Genomic DNA, 19033 nt, shown 5'->3' with positions numbered 1-19033 from the left:
ATATCCTTTCTAAGCAAGCAGAAGCAGCCTAAAACATGATTACTCAATATGCATTTCCCATCAGTTGTCCAACGTTCTTTTAAAAAAAGCAATAATGTTGGCCAGTCATCAGCATATTTTCAAAGAGCTTATGGTAATAAGCTTCCTTCTCCGGCTGAAAAAAAAAAATTAACAAGCATTGGCAATGCCAATAGATAGGACTTTAAAGGAATATTGCATGGTCATTTAAAGCATTACCAGTAAATAGCATGGGAATAGATGCGTGTCCTCCTCCCACCTGTGCTGCTGCCAGAGAAAAACTAAATAAATTATCTATTTGACTAAGACACTAATAGCATCCCATTGTCATGTGAGTGCCCCTTGAAGTTTAAGCTGAAGCAGCTGGAAACAAAAATTGCAGAAGCACACAACTTCTGCCCAATCAAAACATACACCTGGCTCCCAACATGTTGGAGGAGCCAAAGTCCCTCTATAGAGATGCGGACACATTGTCTGGAGACAGCTGTGCTGTCAAGCCAGACCATAAAAAGGAGTGTGGCCAAAGGGCGGGCGCCAAGCTGTTTTGTAGGCTAAAGTCCTAATTAGCAAAGTCTCAGAACGCGCAAAACGTTTTTCTAAGAGGTGCAATGTGAACACTCAAGATATTTTATATAGCACTTTGCATCAGAACTGCTCCTTTTTAACAGTGTGTTTCATTTCAACGTAATACACATGATTGTGTTTTTTTCTGTTGTGGTAAGAGTTACAGAGCAACATTTGTAACCATCTCTTCTGCTTAGAAGCTAAGAAGTCAAAGTATCTGTAAAGGTGAATTATAAAAGAGGTTGAAAAACATGCTTACTGGAAAAATTTAAATGCTTTCACAGTGCCGCCGGTGTTCGTAAAAAGTGTACGCAAGTCCTCTTCAGATACTGTAGTGCTGTAAAAAAGAAAAACATTAAGTTAAACACATGAACAAATGGAAAACCTAACTGGATTAGATATACAAACACTAACAATATACAAAGTAATTTTAAGCCAAAGCACAAAACCAAACCATTTTAAGTAACCAATACATTTTGAGACTAACCATTCCGAAGCTGCAGCTTGCAAATATTTGAAAATTAGGTTCTCTCGAATAAGGAAAAACTAGTTACAAAGATGGGCCTCCATTTGCTTCTCCAAATACTCATGAATTCTTCTCAAGTGGATGTAACTGAATCCTTAACACTGCCATTTTATGCATTTCATCCAGTTTGACCTTGTTTTGGGATAGAGCTTACACATGCTCATGAATTCTTCTCAAGTGGATGTAACTGAATCCTTAACACTGCCATTTTATGCATTTCATCCAGTTAGACCTTGTTTTGGGATAGAGCTTACACATGTTGTGGCAGATACACTGTTCATGCTTCAGTTTTCATACACAATTTTAGGTTTAGCCTAGAGACAGCATGCTGCCAAACAAACCTTGTGTATTAAAAACAATCTTAAATAAAATTGCATACACATGAACATGCAGAGCTGTTTTAGGTGAATTCTATTTATCCATTAGTCTATTAAATTTATTAACATTTTGCTCCTGCCCATCACAACATAGGGTCAATACACTATAGCTATCAGTTCTCTTGCGCTGAGAGTAATGGGATTTTACATTACAGTACATGTACATATACCTAAAAAGTGTTCCTTAGTGCCAGGGGCTGGTCACCCAACACTTTACTTCCCACTGCCATTTTTATCCATTTAACCTTTATTAGGTCTCGCCTATTATATCCCGTAAGGGATAAATAGGCGAGATTATAGTATGCGGTTCAAAAAGTCTACCAAACTGCGGATCGCGTACAGTTCATGTGAGGCAGGCGTGCGAGGCAGGCGCGTGCACATCAAACACCATCGCCTCGGCATCAGACTTAAAAGGAAGCCGCTCCCACACCACCATTTGTCTGAGCCTCGGCATCAGACATCAAAGCAATCCGCTCCCCAATCAGACTTCAAAGGAATGCGCTCCCGCTCCCCCATCAGACTTCAAAGGAATGCACTCCCGCTCCCCCGCCACAGCAATGCCAAGAGCTTGGGTTTTTTTTGCATCCCTTTTGCGGGGAAGCCGTGTTCTGTTTCACGAAAGTGAAAGCCTACTCTGCTTGTTTACAGTAGCCTTGCTCCTCAAATGCTGTTGCTGTGTTGCCAACTCTCTAGGGACACTCAGCTTGAAAACACTCGACTTGCTAGCTGCAATGCTACATCCGCTATGCTTTGCCTCTAGACACGTTGATCCCTTGCAGACTGTGCTGACTCTGCCCCTCCCGATTCTAAAACTGACCAACGCAGTCACGACAAAGTCTCTTCTCTGTCTTATGATGTCTGCCCTGCCACCATTTACTTCGGACCCTCACACCCCCTCACCCTCACCCCCTCACCATCACACACACCCTCACCCTCCCCCTCACATCCCTCACCCCCCACCCACACACCCCCCTACACACCCTCACCCCTCCCACACCCTCCCCCCTCACCACCACACCCCTCACCCTCCCCCCTCCTCCCACACACCCTCACCCTCCCCCCTCACCACCCCTCCCACACCCCCTCCCCCCCACCCTCACACCCCTTCACCCTCATCCCCCTACACCCCCCTCCCCCTCATCCCACCTCCTCCCCCTCCCCCTACACACCCCCTCACCCTCATCCCCCACCCCCCTCACACGCCCTCCCCCCCCACACCCCCTCAATCTCCCCCACCCCCTCATCCTCCTCATCCTCCCCCACCCCCCTCACACCTCCCCACCCACTCACACCCCCCCACCCCACCCCCACCCCCTCACCCTCCCCCACACCCCCCTCCTCCCCTGCTGCGCGCCTCACGCCACCACATCATCACTCTGGGACTGACTTAAACGGCAATAACCAAAATACAGAATTAAATTAAAATATTCTGTGGCTATATGAAAGGAGTATTTTCTGTCCTGTAACTCCAGTTCTGTAGTAGGGGTATCTCTGTTATAGTCATAATCTAGTGAATAGTCCCGCCCATGTGCGTGGACCCCGGAGCAATCAAAAATAATCTCTTAAGGTGTTGAAAAATGCAGCACTGCAGACACTTAAGAGAGAATTAAAGACAGATAATGCAGCCTATATCCACAGGCTACACTGTCCAGTACTTCAACTGGAAATTCCACCAAAAATCCACAAACAGCAAAGCCTGTCCAGATTTCCCTTGCTTTAAAAGCAAAAACCCTCTGGAATGATAGAGAGGAAGACATGGACAGACAAGCCCCATAGGCTGCCATTATGTGGCTCAGAACAGGATACTGTGCCTTTAAGAGAACTTTCCAGAACTTCACAGTATCCCAAAATGCACTGCAGGTCCCTTTTACTTTCAGTTTTTTTCCGGCTCCTGCAAGCAGGACCCTGGAGCATTGAGCTCTCCCTTTTCAAGGGTTTATTGGTGATTTTTTCACATATTTGTGTACTTTTCTGAAGTAATTTGAGGCTTTGCTTCTTAGTGTGTGTTTTGGTGCACTCTAAGGTGGACTTTACTTTACTTTTAAGGTCAATATGCCTGCATTATTCGACAAATGCCCTGAGTGCTCCAGGAAGAAGGCCAAGTCGGACCCACACGAGGTGTGTATCATCTGCCTTCTTCATCTCATGTCCCAGAGGAGTGTGACATCTACCAGGGTTTCTCTAGCAGGATCCTGAGGGATAGGATGAAGATCAGGCTTCAGGGCCTCGAAGACAGAAGACTGAAGGCACATGGTGGGTCTGGAGGGGCTTCCTCTGCCCATGCTGAGGCCTCTGGAGGGCTCCCCAGGGGCAGGAAGACCAGCAAGCGTCCCCATTCTCCGCCTGCGTCGATTGCACCGACTACGGCTTCGAGAGGGATGACTACAGTCTGTTCCCCGTCTCCCCAGGGCTCTGGGTCGAAGCGACGTCGCCGCTCGGCATCGAGGGAACTGAACAGACCGCCGTCTTCCTCGTCGGCGTAGAGTATTCGACTTCGAGAGGTGGTCCGACGTCGGCTCTCGGCGACACTGTCGTTCGCCGTCGTCGAAGAGGAGAAGGTCGGCGTCGAGGGGATCCTTAGCGTCTAGGAGAAGATTGCCGTCGAGGCACAGGAGGTCGCCGTCGAGGCACGGGAGGTCGCCGTCGAGGCACAGGAGGTCGCCGTCTAATTTGAATTTAAAAACATTTATACAGCGCGCTTTTACCCAGCGGTTTCATGGCGCTATGAGTGAACCGAAAGTCGACAGCATGGTTGTTAATTCTGTAATATTCTTTAATTTAAAGACACGTCTTGTCCATTTTGGAAGGATGATAGGGGGTGTCGTCATCATCATTATCTTATTTTTACAGTGCCTAATTAGCATAAAGAGTGATCCAAACTCTTGTGAACCTAAGAGCCTCAGATTCGACTTTAATCAGTGTAGCAAGCGCACCAACCTACTGATCTAGGTTAGGCCGTTTATTTAAATGAACACCTAAATGCTTGTTTTAATAGTGCTGACTGCTCAGTGATACTAGTGCTGCCTCGGCGCTAAAGTACAGCCCTCCATGCTACATACATGATTATTGTGTTTGCGCAGTGCTGCATGCTGCTGACACAACGCAAAACAGGTGTTGTGCCGGCCGGACTGCCCCACAGTGACCCAGTGAGGGGGATTAATACATCGGGGGCCACATGCTATGTGTGGCAGGGTGACTGAGATGTGGCGTCACTGAGCCACAGACTCTCTCTGCCTGTCTGCAATGTCCAGAGCTCCTTGGAGTGCAGGCCTCTGTGTGTATGTGTAATAAGGGCACGATGCCTGCAGTGGTGTCGGCTCCTGTGTGTGTGAGATGAGTGTGTGCGGCCTGCAGCAGTGTCTGCCCCCGATGTGCATGTATGTGTGTGTGTATGATGGGTGTTCGTGGCCTGCAGTGGTGTCTGTCCCTGTGTGGGTGAGGAGTCCGTGCCCCTGCAGCAGTGTCTGCCCCTGCAGCAGTGTCTGCCCCTGCAGCAGTGTCTGCCCCTGCAGCAGTGTCTGCCCCTGCAGCAGTGTCTGCCCCTGCAGCAGTGTCTGCCCCTGCAGCAGTGTCTGCCCCTGCAGCAGTGTCTGCCCCTGCAGCAGTGTCTGCCCCTGCAGCAGTGTCTGCCCCTGCAGCAGTGTGTCCGTGTGGCCTGTAGTGGTGACTGGGTGTGTCAGTGTATGTTAGTGTTTGTGTATATAATGAGTGTGAGTGGGCCCTGCATTGGGGTATGTGTGTTTGCGCGTGGTTTCTATATATTTCTTAACTTTAACACTGAGCGCTGTGTCCTTGAAGTGGGCGCCGCGCTCACTGTTAAAGTTAAGAAATATATAAATAATCCGAGCGCGGGTGTCCGTGAAGTGGTGCTTAATAGAAAAAAAAAAAAAGGATTCACCCCACCTTCGTAGGCTGACACATGAACAGATTTTTCTGAGGCCTACCTCTGCGTTTCCATGTATAAGAGATTGTTAGAGATTTTGACTTCATTGTAGGCTCCTTCCGTGTGGAGACTGTGGCGTGACGTGCAGTGCAATGTTTAATCTCCGGTAGATCACCAGTTAAGCTGATGTTACTTATAACAGCTTCTTGTAAATGAAGTGATGGATACCTGTCCATTTGCTGCAAACTGCATACATTTTCCTTGAGCGCTTCGATTGTTTTCAGGATATCAGCACACATGGAACACTCTCTGAAATTAAAGGAGGACCAGATGAACAAGTTACTTACCTTCGGTAACGCTTTTTCTGGTAGATACTATATCTGCCTGTGGATTCCTCACCTTGTGAATACCCCTTTGCGTCAGCAACATTCGGAAATTCTTTTTTCGTAGCCTCGCGCCGACGTGGAGTCCTGACGTCATAGAGACACGACCTCGCTCGCGACTCCGCTGACGTCACCGACGCCTATAATAGGCCCACGCCGGCGTGATGACATCAGTTCCGCCCTTTTTTCCGTGCCATCGAGGCACACGGACGGACCAATGACAGTAGAAAGGCATACAGTATACGCAGTACACAATAGAAATGGCAAATACACACCGTGTAAAGTAAATGCAGGAAAGAAAATGAAACATTTCCCTGACAACAATATATATACATTACATAACAGTAACTCTGGCACAGAAGAGTGGACAACGGGGAGGCGGGTGGGTCAGTGAGGAATCCACAGGCAGATATAGTATCTACCAGAAAAAGCGTTACCGAAGGTAAGTAACTTGTTCTTCTGATAGATACATCTGCCGTGTGGATTCCTCACCTTGTGAATAGAGTCCCACAGCAGTCCCCACTCCCGGAGGAGGGTGTCCACTCTTCTAGACCAGGAACTCCTGAAGGACAGAGCGTGCAAAGTGACCGTCCCTCCTCACTTCGGAATCTAAGCAGTAATGCTTCGCGAAAGTGTGGAGGGAAGACCAAGTTGCCGCTCTACAAATATCCTCTACAGGCACACCTCTAGCCAATGCAGAGGTCGAAGACTTAGCTCTTGTAGAATGAGCCCTTATACCCTCTGGTGGTTCCTTACCGGCCAAAGAGTAGCAGATCTTTATGCAGAGGACGATCCATCTCGACAAGGTTCTTTTATGGACCGCTCTTCCTTTCTTGCAGCCAGCAAACCCAATGAAGAGCTGGTCTTCCAAACGAAAGTCCTTGGATCTGTCCAAGTAAAAGGACACCGCCCTCTTATGGGTCCAGACGGTGCAGTCTCTCTTCCTCCTTAGAAGGGTGAGGGGGAGGATAAAAAGAAGGTAAGGTAATGGACTGCCCTAGATGGAAGGGAGTTACAACCTTAGGCAGAAAAGCAGCCCTGGTCCTAAGAACCATTCGATCAGCATGAATGGTCAAGAAAGGGGGCTTGTAACTAAGAGCTTGAAGCTCACTTACCCTCCTTGCCGAGGTTATTGCAACGAGGAAGACTGTTTTAAGGGTAAGAAGCGTCATGGGACATTTGTGGAGAGGCTCAAAGGGAGCACCCATCAAAAAGGTCAACACAAGATTCAAGTCCCACTGAGGCACAATAAAAGGAGTAGGAGGGAACTTATTCGTGAGGCCCTTCAAAAACCTTAAAACAACCGGTGATTTAAAAAGAGGGCTGGTCAGGCAAACAGAGAAATGCCGACAGCGCTGAAAGATAACCTTTCACCGTGGCAACAGCAAGCCCCTGTTGCGCCAGAGAAAGGGCAAATTGGAGAACGTCGGACAGATGGGCTTTCAAAGGGTCAATAGACTTTTCCCCACACCACGAGACAAATTTCGCCCACCTATAAGAATAGATAGACTTAGTGGAGTCACGCCTGGCTGACAAGATGACATCCACAACGTCAGGTGGGAGGGAAAAAGAAATCAGGTTGCCCCGTTCAATCTCCAGGCATGAAGGTGTAATGTCTGAAGGTGGGGGTGTAGAACCTGCCCCTCCATCTGAGAGAGGAGGTCTGCCCTGAGAGGGAGACGGAGCGGCGGGTGAGAGGAGAGGTGGAGTAGATCTGTATACCACACCCTTCTTGGCCAATCCGGGGCGACCAATATGACTTGGGCCCGGTCTTGGCGAATCTTCCTCAGAACCCGAGGAATCAAAGGTATGGAGGGAAACGCGTAAAGGAGTTGACCCCTCCAACTCAACTGAAACGCATCCCCCAAGGCTCCTTGCATCGGATACTGGAGACTGCAGAATGACAGGCAGTGCGCATTCTCGCGAGTGGCAAACAGGTCCACCCGAGGAGTCCCCCACATCCGAAAGATGTCATGAACCACCTCCGGGTGAAGCCTCCACTCGTGGTCGGCAGACAACTGCCGACTGAGACTGTCTGCACGAACGTTCAACACTCCGGCCAGATGATTCGCCATCAGACAAATCTGATGGTCCTGAACCCAGGACCAGAGACGCAGAGCCTCTCTGCAGAGACACTGCGACCCTACCCCTCCCTGCTTGTTGATGTACCACATCGCAGTCGTGTTGTCCGTTAGGACCTGAACAGACCGACTGCGAAGGGAAGGGAGGAAGGCCTTGAGCGCCAAACGTATCGCCCGCAATTCTAGAAGGTTGATGTGAAGCAACCTTTCCTCTGGAGACCAAAGACCCTTGACCTCCAGATCCCCCAGATGAGCACCCCACCCGAGAGTGGATGCATCCGTTATCACCGTGGCCACCGATGGGGGAAGATGAAAAGGCTTTCCTTGGGACAGATTGCCTTCCACGCCCCACCAAGACAGATCCGCTGCAGCTTCTCTGGAGATCCTCACTGACTCCCTGAGATCTCCATTGTGCTGATACCACTGTCTGCGGAGGCACCACTGGAGTGCCCTCATGTGCCAGCGTGCATGGTTGACCAACAGAATGCATGAAGCCATCAGACCGAGCAGGCGAAGGACCTTCAGGACTGGAACGACCGCTCCATTGTAAAATAAAGGAATCATCTCCCGTATGTCGCGAATCCTTTGAGGAGGAGGGAATGCACGACATACAGTAGTGTCCAGTACCGCACCTATGAACAGGTTGCGCTGGGAGGGCACCAGGTGAGATTTGGGCACGTTTATCGAAAAACCCAACCTGTACAACAACTGGGTTGTCTCCTGCAGATGATGAAGCACAATCTCTGACGACTCCGCTTTGATCAGCCAATCGTCTAGATACGGGAATACCGGAATCCCCGATCTTCTGAGATGCGCCGCCACCACTGCCATCACCTTGGTGAAGACCCGAGGTGCAGTAGTAAGTCCAATCGGAAGGACCGCAAACTGGTAGTGTTGTGACCCAACCGTAAAACGGAGATACCTCCTGTGCGACTTCAGGATTGGGATGTGAAAGTACGCATCCTGCAAGTCGAGTGACACCATCCAGTCTTCTTCCAGCAGAGCCTGAAGAACCTGAGCAAGGGTGAGCATCTTGAATTTCTCCTGCTTCAGATAAAAATGCAAGATCCTGAGATCCAGGATCGGACGAAGCCTGCCATCCTTCTTGGGAATCAGGAAATACCGGGAGTAGCATCCCTGACCGCTTTCCTGCTCTGGAACCACCTCTATCGCACCTTTTCTCAAAAGTGTTTGGACTTCCTCCTGTAGGAGTAACAGATGTTCCTCTGAGCAATATCCCTGGCAAGGAGGGTAATTGGGAGGGAATTCCCGAAAGGGAAGGGCATACCCATTTTCTACGAGATTGAGAACCCAAAGATCTGATGTAACCGATTCCCAATCTCGTAGAAAGTAGGTAAGCCGACCCCCCACTGGGCCTACATGATCCTGAATGGAGGATCTAGGGCTGCTTCTCTGTGGCTGGGGGGTTGGAGGAGGTGGAGGAGGAAGAGACTTGACGACCTCGAGGACGTGTTCTCTGCTTCCCTCTGTAAGACCTATACAAGGTATTCTGCTGCTGCTGTTGAGCAGGTCTATACGACCGAAAGGAAGAGCGGCCAAACCCCCTAAACTTTCTGGCCGTAGAACCCCTGACCTGAAGGCCAAGAGATCTAGCAGTTGCCCTGCTGTCCTTGAATCTCTCCAAGGCCGCGTCTGCCTTCTTCCCAAAAAGCCCCTCGCCATCGAAAGGCAAATCCAATAATGCAGACTGCACATCCGCTGAAAAGTCAGATGACTTCAACCAGGCTGAACGCCTCGTGGCAACCGCCGTGCCCATGATCCTTGCCACAGAATCTGTTGTATCAAGTCCACTTTGGATGACCTGACGAGCCGCTGCCTGAGTGTCAGACAAAGCTTCTTCAAAGTCCTTTCCACTAGCCTCAGGAACCTTAGGGACCAAAGAACTTATAGAGTCCATAAGAGCATGGATGTATCTTCCCATGAGGCAAGTGGCGTTAGAAGACTTCAAAGCCATGCTAGACAAAGAAAAAATCTTCTTCGCGACCTGATCTTGTTTCTTGGCCTCTTTGTCGCCAGGCACCTGCGGAAAAGCCCAACCGACTTTTTAGAGCAAGCGGCCTGAATTACCAAACTTTCAGGGGAAGGATGCGAAGATAAGAAAGCAGGATCCTCAGGAGCCACTCTATACCTCCTAGCCACACTTTTTGAAACTGCAGGAGCAGAAAAAGGCTTCTTCCAAACTTCAATTATAGGATCCTTTAAGGCATCGTTAAATGGAAGCAAAGGTTCTACTGACGAACTAGGAGAATGGAGGACCTCTGTCAACAAATTCGATTTAAACTTGACAGAGGGCAAAGTCAGACCTAAAAGTCCTGCTGCCTTCTTCATGACAACATGATAAGGTTGAACATCCCTGGAGGGAGCATCAGGTCCAGAAGGCAAAGACCACTCCGGAGAAAACTCAAGACCACTAGCATCCGCCAGGTCTTCGAAACAATCCCCTTCCAGTTCACCTTCCTCCACCTCAGAAGATGAATCATTAACTCTCTGCTCCTCCAGAAGTCGTTGAGCTTCTCTAAGAGATCTCATTTTGACTCGAAGTGCAGTCGAATCCAACGCCGAATTCGACGGCATCGGAGCCGACTTCGGAATCGAATCCGAGGGCTTGGAAGGCTGCCCCATAGAATCCAAGGGAGTCGGTGACGCCGGAACCGGGGTCGTCGACTTCGGCCGAGCCGGCGTCGATATCGGCGTCGATCTTGGTGGAACCTGGTATTGCCACAGCGGAGTCGGAGCCGGCATATATGGCATGAAGGGTGCTGGAGCATAAGAGTGAGGAACACCCAAATTCAAAGCCATAGGACCCATGGGACCCGAAGGCGCTCCAGAGGGGTACCACGACCTCGAGAAAACACCATACATCGCGTTTAAAAACGCAGAAGGGTTCTGACCTGGAGTCGGGAATGGTGGATGCTCAGGCTGACCTCGAGGCACATTAGAATCTGTTTCCTCAACCGGATTCGAAACCTCTTCCTCAACAGGAACTCCATCGGTGTCCTCCGGAGCCGGAGACGGAGCCGGAGACGGAGCCGGAGTCGGATCCTGAACTGGAGTCGGAGAATGGACCATCGACTCCGAAGGCGAAGCCTCACCTTCTCGATCCGACTCATGAGGAGGAATCACTTTCGACTTCATCCTTTTGGGAGACTTCGATCTGGAATGATGACGGGATCCGTGTCTCCTCTTCTTATGCTTCCTGTGGGAACCGGAAGCATGACCGGATGATGACTTCGAGGCCGACGCCTCTCGAGACCTTGACCTGGATCTCGACCTCGACTTCTTCGGATGCTTCGAGGATCTTTTAACCTTACTTGCTTTAAGTTTGGCAACAAGAAGTTTAGACTCCCTCTCACGAAGAGCCTTCGGATTCATCTTTTGACATGATGAACAACCATCGACGTCATGATCCGAGCTTAAACACCAGATACAGTCTTGGTGAGGGTCCGTAACGGACATCATCTTCCCGCATTCTCTGCAAGGCTTAAAACCGGTCTTCTTTGTCGACATGACAGTAGAACAGAAATATCTGAGAATGGAGAATTGAAGAAACGAAGTAACAATGTACTAATGCTACAGAGTATCCCGAAATCGTTAGCGTCGACGACGCGGAAAAAAGGGAACTGCCTATTATAGGCGTCGGTGACGTCAGCGGAGTCGCGAGCGAGGTCGTGTCTCTATGACGTCAGGATTCCACGTCGGCGCGAGGCTACGAAAAAAGAATTTCCGAATGTTGCTGACGCAAAGGGGTATTCACAAGGTGAGGAATCCACACGGCAGATGTATCTATCAGAATACCGGAACATGACTGCATTAACGAGGCCAGGGGATTGCTGTCCAGGAAGCACAGAGTTCTGCTGAAAAGCAGAAATCCGAAACAAGGAGGGCAGAAAGAAATACCCATCGGATGTGCTAACCCAGTGCCAGGGTTGGATTGGGATAAAAAAAAAAATTGGCCCGGGCACGCATTAAAAAAAATCAGCCCACATTTGCAAGCATCAGTTTACACTAGTGAAACACCTTAAAACAAGTGAGGACACTTCTGCTCAGGCCCCCTGCCCCGCTCTCTATGCCTACATTAATGGGAGGCTCAGCGAAAGAAAAGGGGTGACACCTCTACCTGTTGCTGCTATACGGGAGATAATGAGTGCCCATCTCCCTCCAGAAAGGCCACTCAGACACCCACTGGGTCTAAGTCACAAGCTCAGGCTAACTGCAATGGAGTGCCGGCCGGCTGCAGGGATCTAGTTAGGCCTGCTGAGAAAAGTACCTTAAATTCTGGTTTACGAAGTATTGTAAGGATCCGCAGAGGTGTTGTGTAGCCGAAATGATGCATTGGTTCTGTGGCGCGGCAAGGATGCGATGCAACGTCCTGTGTAAACTAGTATCCCGTCGACAAGGGCTTCTGATGCGAGGTGCTGTCATCGTTGAGGATCCAGTTTCAGAGGGCTTGCAATGTGAAATCCGGCATTGAGGATGCGTTGGTTCGAAGAAGCTACAAACCTACGATGCGGAGTCTGTCGTCAAAGCAGCAGTTGATGAGAGCCTGCCTTGGGAATGCGTTGCCCAGCGGCGGTTGTGAAGAGGTTGCAGGCTGCGGAGGCAATGCAGCTCTTTGGGACAGGTGTAATGCACACAGCAGTGGAGTTGCGTTAAGGTCAGGTTTGCGCCGCGTAGCAGAGAAGATGCATCTAAAGAGTTGGTGTTTGAGGTCCAGTATTTGTACGCAGTTCTTTTGAAGTGGAGAAAAGCTCCTAGAGGCATGCCTTTGAAGTGCACATGTGCCCTTCCTTCTCCGGCCAAGATCCAGATTGGCTACAGGGGTTATATGAAGCCCTTTGAGAGGAGGTAGGACAGCATATTCAAATGTAAGTGGTGTTGTGCCCAGCTCCTCCCCGCCATAGTACCAGTGATGGCCCACCCAGGCAGACTTGAGTTTCTTATCTTATGTGGCTGTCTAGGAGGAATACACAATGCCCACCTGTCAACTACACTCCGACATGTGATCTAGAGACGGGCTGCAGCAACAAATAGCTAAGGCAGGAAAACGCCACCTTTCTAAAAGTGCTACGCAAACAAATTAAGGACAGAATGCTGAATAAATCTCACATTCACCCCCAGTCAAGAGATCTGGGTTAAGTCCATCGTTCTTTTGCTCACCATGCCACCCCAGTTCAGACCCAGCTATATGCAAATCAGTCTTGACCCTGTGCCTCATGGGAACAGTCCAGACCTAACTGCCAAACCAGGTCCTCCCTGGACCAGAAACATAATCCCAGTACCTTCAGGTTGCCTCTGTGCGCTCCCCAACCCTTGAGGGATGCTTCTGTTATTGTCATAGTGGGAGCTGGTGTCTTGAATGGTCTATGTTCACACTTGTTGATTTCCACCACTGTATTTCCCGGTCTACCTTTGCTGTGACAATCACTAGATCCTCCCAGCACCTTGAGACCATTTATTGCAGATCTATTCCTGAACAGGGGGCATACGTAATCTTGCATGTCTTATGAGTGGAATGCATGATGCATACATGTCCATGAGTTTCATGAAATACCTCAACATCTGAGAATGACACCTCTGGTAAAGGAGTGTGCGCTCTGTGATTGCCTCTGCTCTGAACTGGGTATTCTCGCGCAGTTCTGGAATTTAAGGTTGCTCCCAGGAGCACTATGAGAAAGTGCCATCTTTCTTGCATTAGTATGCCCCCATTTTTTTCTGAACTGCTGATGTGCCTTGACTGAGCGTGCCTTGGGCTCCTGCCAACCAGGGCCTGTGTTCTTTCCCTAAAACTGTGTTGAAACTAAAACCCAATTGGCATCTCTGGCCACCTTTCAGCCCCTAGTAAACGGTACCCTAGGTACCCAGGGCATGGTGACCAGAGAAAACCGCCAAGGGCTGCAGCACATTGTGCCACCCCCAGGGGCCCTGTACCCTGACACCCACCCACTGCCTTTGCAGGCTGAGTGTCTAAGTACAGAACTAAACAAAGTCGACATGGCACACATCCCTGTGTGGTGTGGGCACAGGTGCACGAGCCCTGTGCCCCTACAGTACCGAGGGCCATTCCTGGGCACTGTAAGTTCAGTGATGCCATTAGGAGTATATGGTGCTGGGAGGTCATTACAAACTCCACAGCACCAGAATGGCTACACTGAAGACTGACAAGTTTGGTATCAAACTTCTCAGCGCATTAAACCCACACTGATGCCAGTGTGGGATTTAATGTAAAACGGTCCCCAGAGGGCATCTTAGAGATGCTCCCTGAAACCTAACCTACAATCTACATCTGGACGGAGTGGCTGCACAGGCTGCCACACAGCAGACATGTTGCTGGACCCCTGGGTGGAGTCCCTCGCTCTCCTCGGCTTGCAACAATGCACATCTTGGGCGAGGTGCTAGGTCTCCTCCCCCAGGACGGGCAGGGGGAAGCTTCAAAGGCATGCCACCTTTGTGAGCTTCTCCAGGACACTTGCTGTACTCAGCAACTGGCCCCCACCAGTTCTAAACCCCCACTCTGGCTGGAAGACTGGCGGGAAACCCTACGTCAGGAAGGGGGGTGTGCCAGCCTGTGCCAACCCAACCCCTCAGGTAGGAGAGGTGAGGTGAAGCACGACCCAGGGCTCCGGCCATCTTGAAAATGGGGAGCCCTGACCAATCACAGCTAGGCTCCTGCCCCCCTCCCACAGGAGAGGAGCACGCTAGGGGTGTACCCACCCCAGGAGAGGGACCTATTGTTCCCTGCCCTTGCCCTACCTGCCCAACTGACTTGGCCCCAGCCATACCGGCCTGTTGATCCTGGAACCTGCTCAATCCCGGCGACTCCTGCGGATAGCAACCTTGGGACACCCGGAGGACCTGCCTGCCTTGACCCTTTTTAAAGACTGGGACTCCCATAAGCAGAGGCTCTGCTTCAACAACCAACCCCTGGTGCCAGCCAGGAAGCTCAAGACCTGCCCACTCTGCACCCGCAGAGCATGGCCCGTGCCCGAGTGATCCAAGACCATAAAGGCGTCCCCCCGGCAACTGGGACCCGAAGTCCAGTGCCCAAAGACCCTCCTCGACGAACCAGACGACGCCTACAAACTCAGAACCAGAGACCCCTCCAACCTCGACCAGCTGAGGGTAAAATTTCCCGACACCCCTGCACCCGGCACCCTGCGCCTCCCATTGGGGTACCTACCTCTTCACAAGGATCCCAACTTGCCTATCAAAGTGGTGGTCACACCTGAAGAATCACCGTCCCAGAGTCTGCAGCCTTTGTTCCCCGTTAACCTTTCCCATTGCCTAACATTGAGCGCCCGACGGCTCGAATGCACCCTGCACCCAGCCGCCCGAGTGCCTCTGGCAGTGCAACCTTTGCCCTATCCTACTTCCCCATTTGCCTTGAGCAAGTGACCAGGAGCCCAGCTCCCACAGCAGCGTGGCCTGCTAGCCAGCAGCCTCCAACCGAAGGCCCCCTGCCCCTCATTGGTTAACATTGGGCCTAACTACCTCTGCAGCCAGCTGCCCCTGAGGGTGAACCAACTGTACCTACATGACCCTGGGGGACCCCCGAGTCCATGCCCAGAACCTTAACTTCGCCAGTTGAGTACTCACCTGGAAACCGGTAACTCACTCACCTACCATTGGATAACATTGACTGGTTTGACTCGAAAAATCTTCTAAGTGTGAGGTTTTGAAAACTTAAAATATTCCTATAAAATCAGCCGAATTCCGAAGTACTCACCTGTTATCAGGAGAGAAGCCCATACTGTACCTTGTAGCCCAGTACTGAACCCCAAAAGTAATTCGAACCAGGTTTACTAGTAACCTGAATTTTCTACATAGGAATCCATTGTCTGCTTTTCTATGAAATTTCTTCTGTCTACTTTTGAAAACTTGGAATATTCTTTAAAAATCATACTAACTACTGAAATGTAATTACTTACCTGTCTTAAGTAGAGATCCCAGTGCTGGACCTAGGAGCCCTGTACTGGATTACAAAAGTAACTATAACATACTTTACCTATAACCTGAATTTTCTCCCATTGGATAACATTGCCCAAAAAAATCATTGCAATAACCAAAACGTTTTTACTAAACATTTCCAGCTTAAACCCCAGGACTGAATCTAGGATCCAGTCTTAGACTTACAAAAGTAATCTACAAAGTAATCAACTAATTGTGCATAAAAACCCATTGAGCTCAGTGCTAAATTGTGTGTAGAATTGTGTTGCCTATTGCAACCCCTGTACCTATTGTGTTTACAAAGTCATTGCCGTTCTGCAAAGCAATAACATGAGATTACTCATCACTGAGAAAAGTATATTTTTATACCTGTTGGTTCTAAAAATAAAACATCTATACCTTTTGATATAAAAACAATTGGCCTGGAGTTCAGTCCTTGAGTGTGTGAAACCTTTTGCTGACTGAGTGTGCACAACAAATGCTTTACACTGTCCTCTGGAACTGCCTTACTGCTCGACCAAGCTACCACTTTTGAGAGTAATGTCAGTCCTGTCTTTAACCTCTGTTATACCTCTGTGGTTGGTGGACTCTATACACACTGTACCTTAGGTTGGTCCAGTATGTATAGCGCCACTTTCTCACAAGCACGGTTACTTGTTCTGGTTGTGGTGAAGGTTTCTTGTGATTGATTCTGAAAGCAAGGCATTACGATGTAGTAATTACTGTTTGTATAGCCTTGTAACAATTCTTTTAATTGAGCCTTTACTAGCCAAATGTCTAAGTACGGGTCGAGATGAATTCCTTGTCTTCTAATGTGGGCTGCTACCGCTACTAGGCACTTTGTGAATACTCTTGATCCCTTAATGCTAAATGGTAGCACCCTGTATTGGAAACACCTTGTCTAAAATAAATCCGAGGTAATTCTCGTGTCTTTGGTTGATAGGTACATGTAGATAAGGAACATGCTACTTACCAGTATGCATCTGTTCTTGGCATGTAGGGCTGCTGACATTCATATCTGTGCATAGATCGCCGCCTATTGTTGGGTCCGGATGATTGCACCTTGTTGTCCTGGAAGAGTCAAAGTATCACGAGATAGGGGACTCCTCCCCTGGACTACAGTGCTCATGGGTATCTTCTCCATCCTCAGATTGTTTTTCGCCATTGTGGAAGCAATGCCTGGGAATCAGCGGTATAGGGGGAAAAGCGTAGGGAAATGTTTTTGACCAGCTTATCCATTGGGCATTCCCTTGGGATAGTGCCTCTGGTTGTCTGGATGCAAAGTACTGGCATTTTGCATTCCGGCGTGTTGCAAACAGGTCTATTGTCGGAGTGCCCCACCTTCCGAATAGTCTCTCTGTTTCCTGTATGTTGAGTTCCCACTCGTGGGATGCTGAAGTTTGCCTGCTGAGACAATCTGCTTCTACATTGTCCTTCCCCTGGCAGATGTATGGCTAGCAGGTCTATTTTGAGTGGAATTGCCGATCTCCAGATCTCCTGTGCCAAGCTTGACAGAGGGAATCATTGTGTTCCCCCCTGCTTGTTGATGTAAAACATCGTTGTGGTGTTGTCTGTCTGTATCAGCACCTTCTGGTTGTACAGTTGTTTCTGAAAGGCTTTGAGGGCAAGCAACACTGTTTTCAGCTCCAGGTAATTGATGTGTTTGACCGCATCCCCTGGGCTCCATAGACCCCTCACTCTGAGCTTGTTCATGTGTGCGCCCCATCCCTTCTGGGATGCGTCTGTGGTGATGGTCACTGTTGGGTCCGGTTGCGTTAGAGGCTTCCCTATTGTTATGCTTTCTTTGGTCCACCACTTTATTTCTTCCTGCACTTTGTGCGTTACAACCACTAGATCCTCCCAACTTCCTGTAGCTTGTGACCATTACTGTTGCAGCCACTCTTGGAGTGGTCTCATCTGCAGGCGGTCATTGGGGACAAGGTGTATGCATGACGCCATCATTCCTAAGATCTTGCTCACTGTCAGAGCTCGCCCCTTCTGGTAGTGACGTTTCTCCCTCAGTAGGCTGAGTGTCCTCTTCTCGCTGGGTAAAACCCTGCATCGGACGGTGTTGATTTGAGCTCCCAGGAAGATCTTCACTTGCTCCCGTTCCATCGAGCATTTTCTCCAGTGTATGGAGAATACCAGGCTTGCTAGCGTTCTTGTGACCTGTTCTGCATGATCTTTGCATGTCCTAGAAGAGCTTGCCTTTACGAGCCAGTGGTCGAGGTAGGGGTACACGTGTATCCCCTCTCTTCGCAGATGTGCGGCCACTGCTGCGAGTCATTTGGTGAATACCCTTGGTGCGGACTTTAGACCGAATGCCAGGGTTGTGAATTGGTAGTGATCCTTGTTTACTGTGAATCTTAGCATGTGCTTGTGCTGCCTGTTCATGGGGATGTGCAGGTACGCATCTTTGAGGTCTATGGTGGACAAGATGTCCCCGGCCTTTATCTGTGGGAATGACCTCTTGTAGGGACGTCGTCACGATTCGCTCCCTGTGTTCTCGTGTCCACCACCAGGGGGCTGAGCTGTGGGACTCTCCAGTGTTCTAATATGCTTCCTGACACTACCCTGTATGCATATCTTGACTTCCAGCCATTTGGACACTATTTAGGAATTGACATCCATTCCCAATCCATGCCGGGTTTTGTGAAAGCCAGCCTGCTTAGATTTAAAGCCAGCCTACTCATGACTGAAACTCCATTACCCAGAATTCCCTGCTCACTGCTTTGTCTCCACCCCTGCAGGCCAAGGATGGGTGGAGGAATTCAGCTCACCTGTGGCTGGCTGCTGCTAGCCTGCTCACAACAGCTGCATGTGATTACTGTGAGCTCTTTTAAGGCCCAGCTCCCTTCATGCAAAGGTTGGTCATTGTAGCTGTTTACCGGTGAGACCAATCCTTGTTTCCAGAGTTCCCTGAGCTTTTTCTATTCTTGTTTCCAGTGTTTCCTGAGCTTTATTTATGCCTTGTTCCTAACCTGCTGCTGTTTTCCCTGTTCCTGAATTAGCACTGCCTGCAGTGCTTCCCTGACCCCATAGCCTTAGTATTCCTTGTTCCTGAACTGCAGCAGTTTCCCTTCTCCTGAATTAGCACGGCTTGCAGTGCTACCTTGTTTCCTGAGTTCCTGAGCTATAGCTATTCCCTGTACCTGAATTAGCACTGCCTGCAGTGCTACCTTGTTTCCTGAGTTCCTGAGCTATAGTTATTCTTTGATGCTGGACTTTGCTATTTT

At 49.6% G+C, this 19033-nt stretch overlaps 1 protein-coding gene across 3 annotated transcripts in view; it reads right to left on the bottom strand.

The window, feature by feature from the left end:
• Nucleotides 1-19033, bottom strand: part of PTBP2 (polypyrimidine tract binding protein 2) — a 208398-nt gene that overhangs the window by 24433 nt on the left and 164932 nt on the right. For all 3 annotated transcript variants that reach the window (XM_078644197.1, XM_078644178.1, XM_078644188.1), the window contains one exon: nt 842-919. In XM_078644197.1, coding sequence (XP_078500323.1) covers nt 842-919 — 78 coding nt within the window. The remainder of the gene's footprint in view (nt 1-841; nt 920-19033) is intronic.

This window comes from Lissotriton helveticus, chromosome 1_1 (genome assembly GCF_964261635.1).
Source record: "Lissotriton helveticus chromosome 1_1, aLisHel1.1, whole genome shotgun sequence".
In the NCBI taxonomy this organism is placed as follows: domain Eukaryota; kingdom Metazoa; phylum Chordata; class Amphibia; order Caudata; family Salamandridae; genus Lissotriton; species Lissotriton helveticus.
Note: the sequence above shows the minus strand (reverse complement) of the source record. Positions and strands in the feature narration are given on the sequence as shown.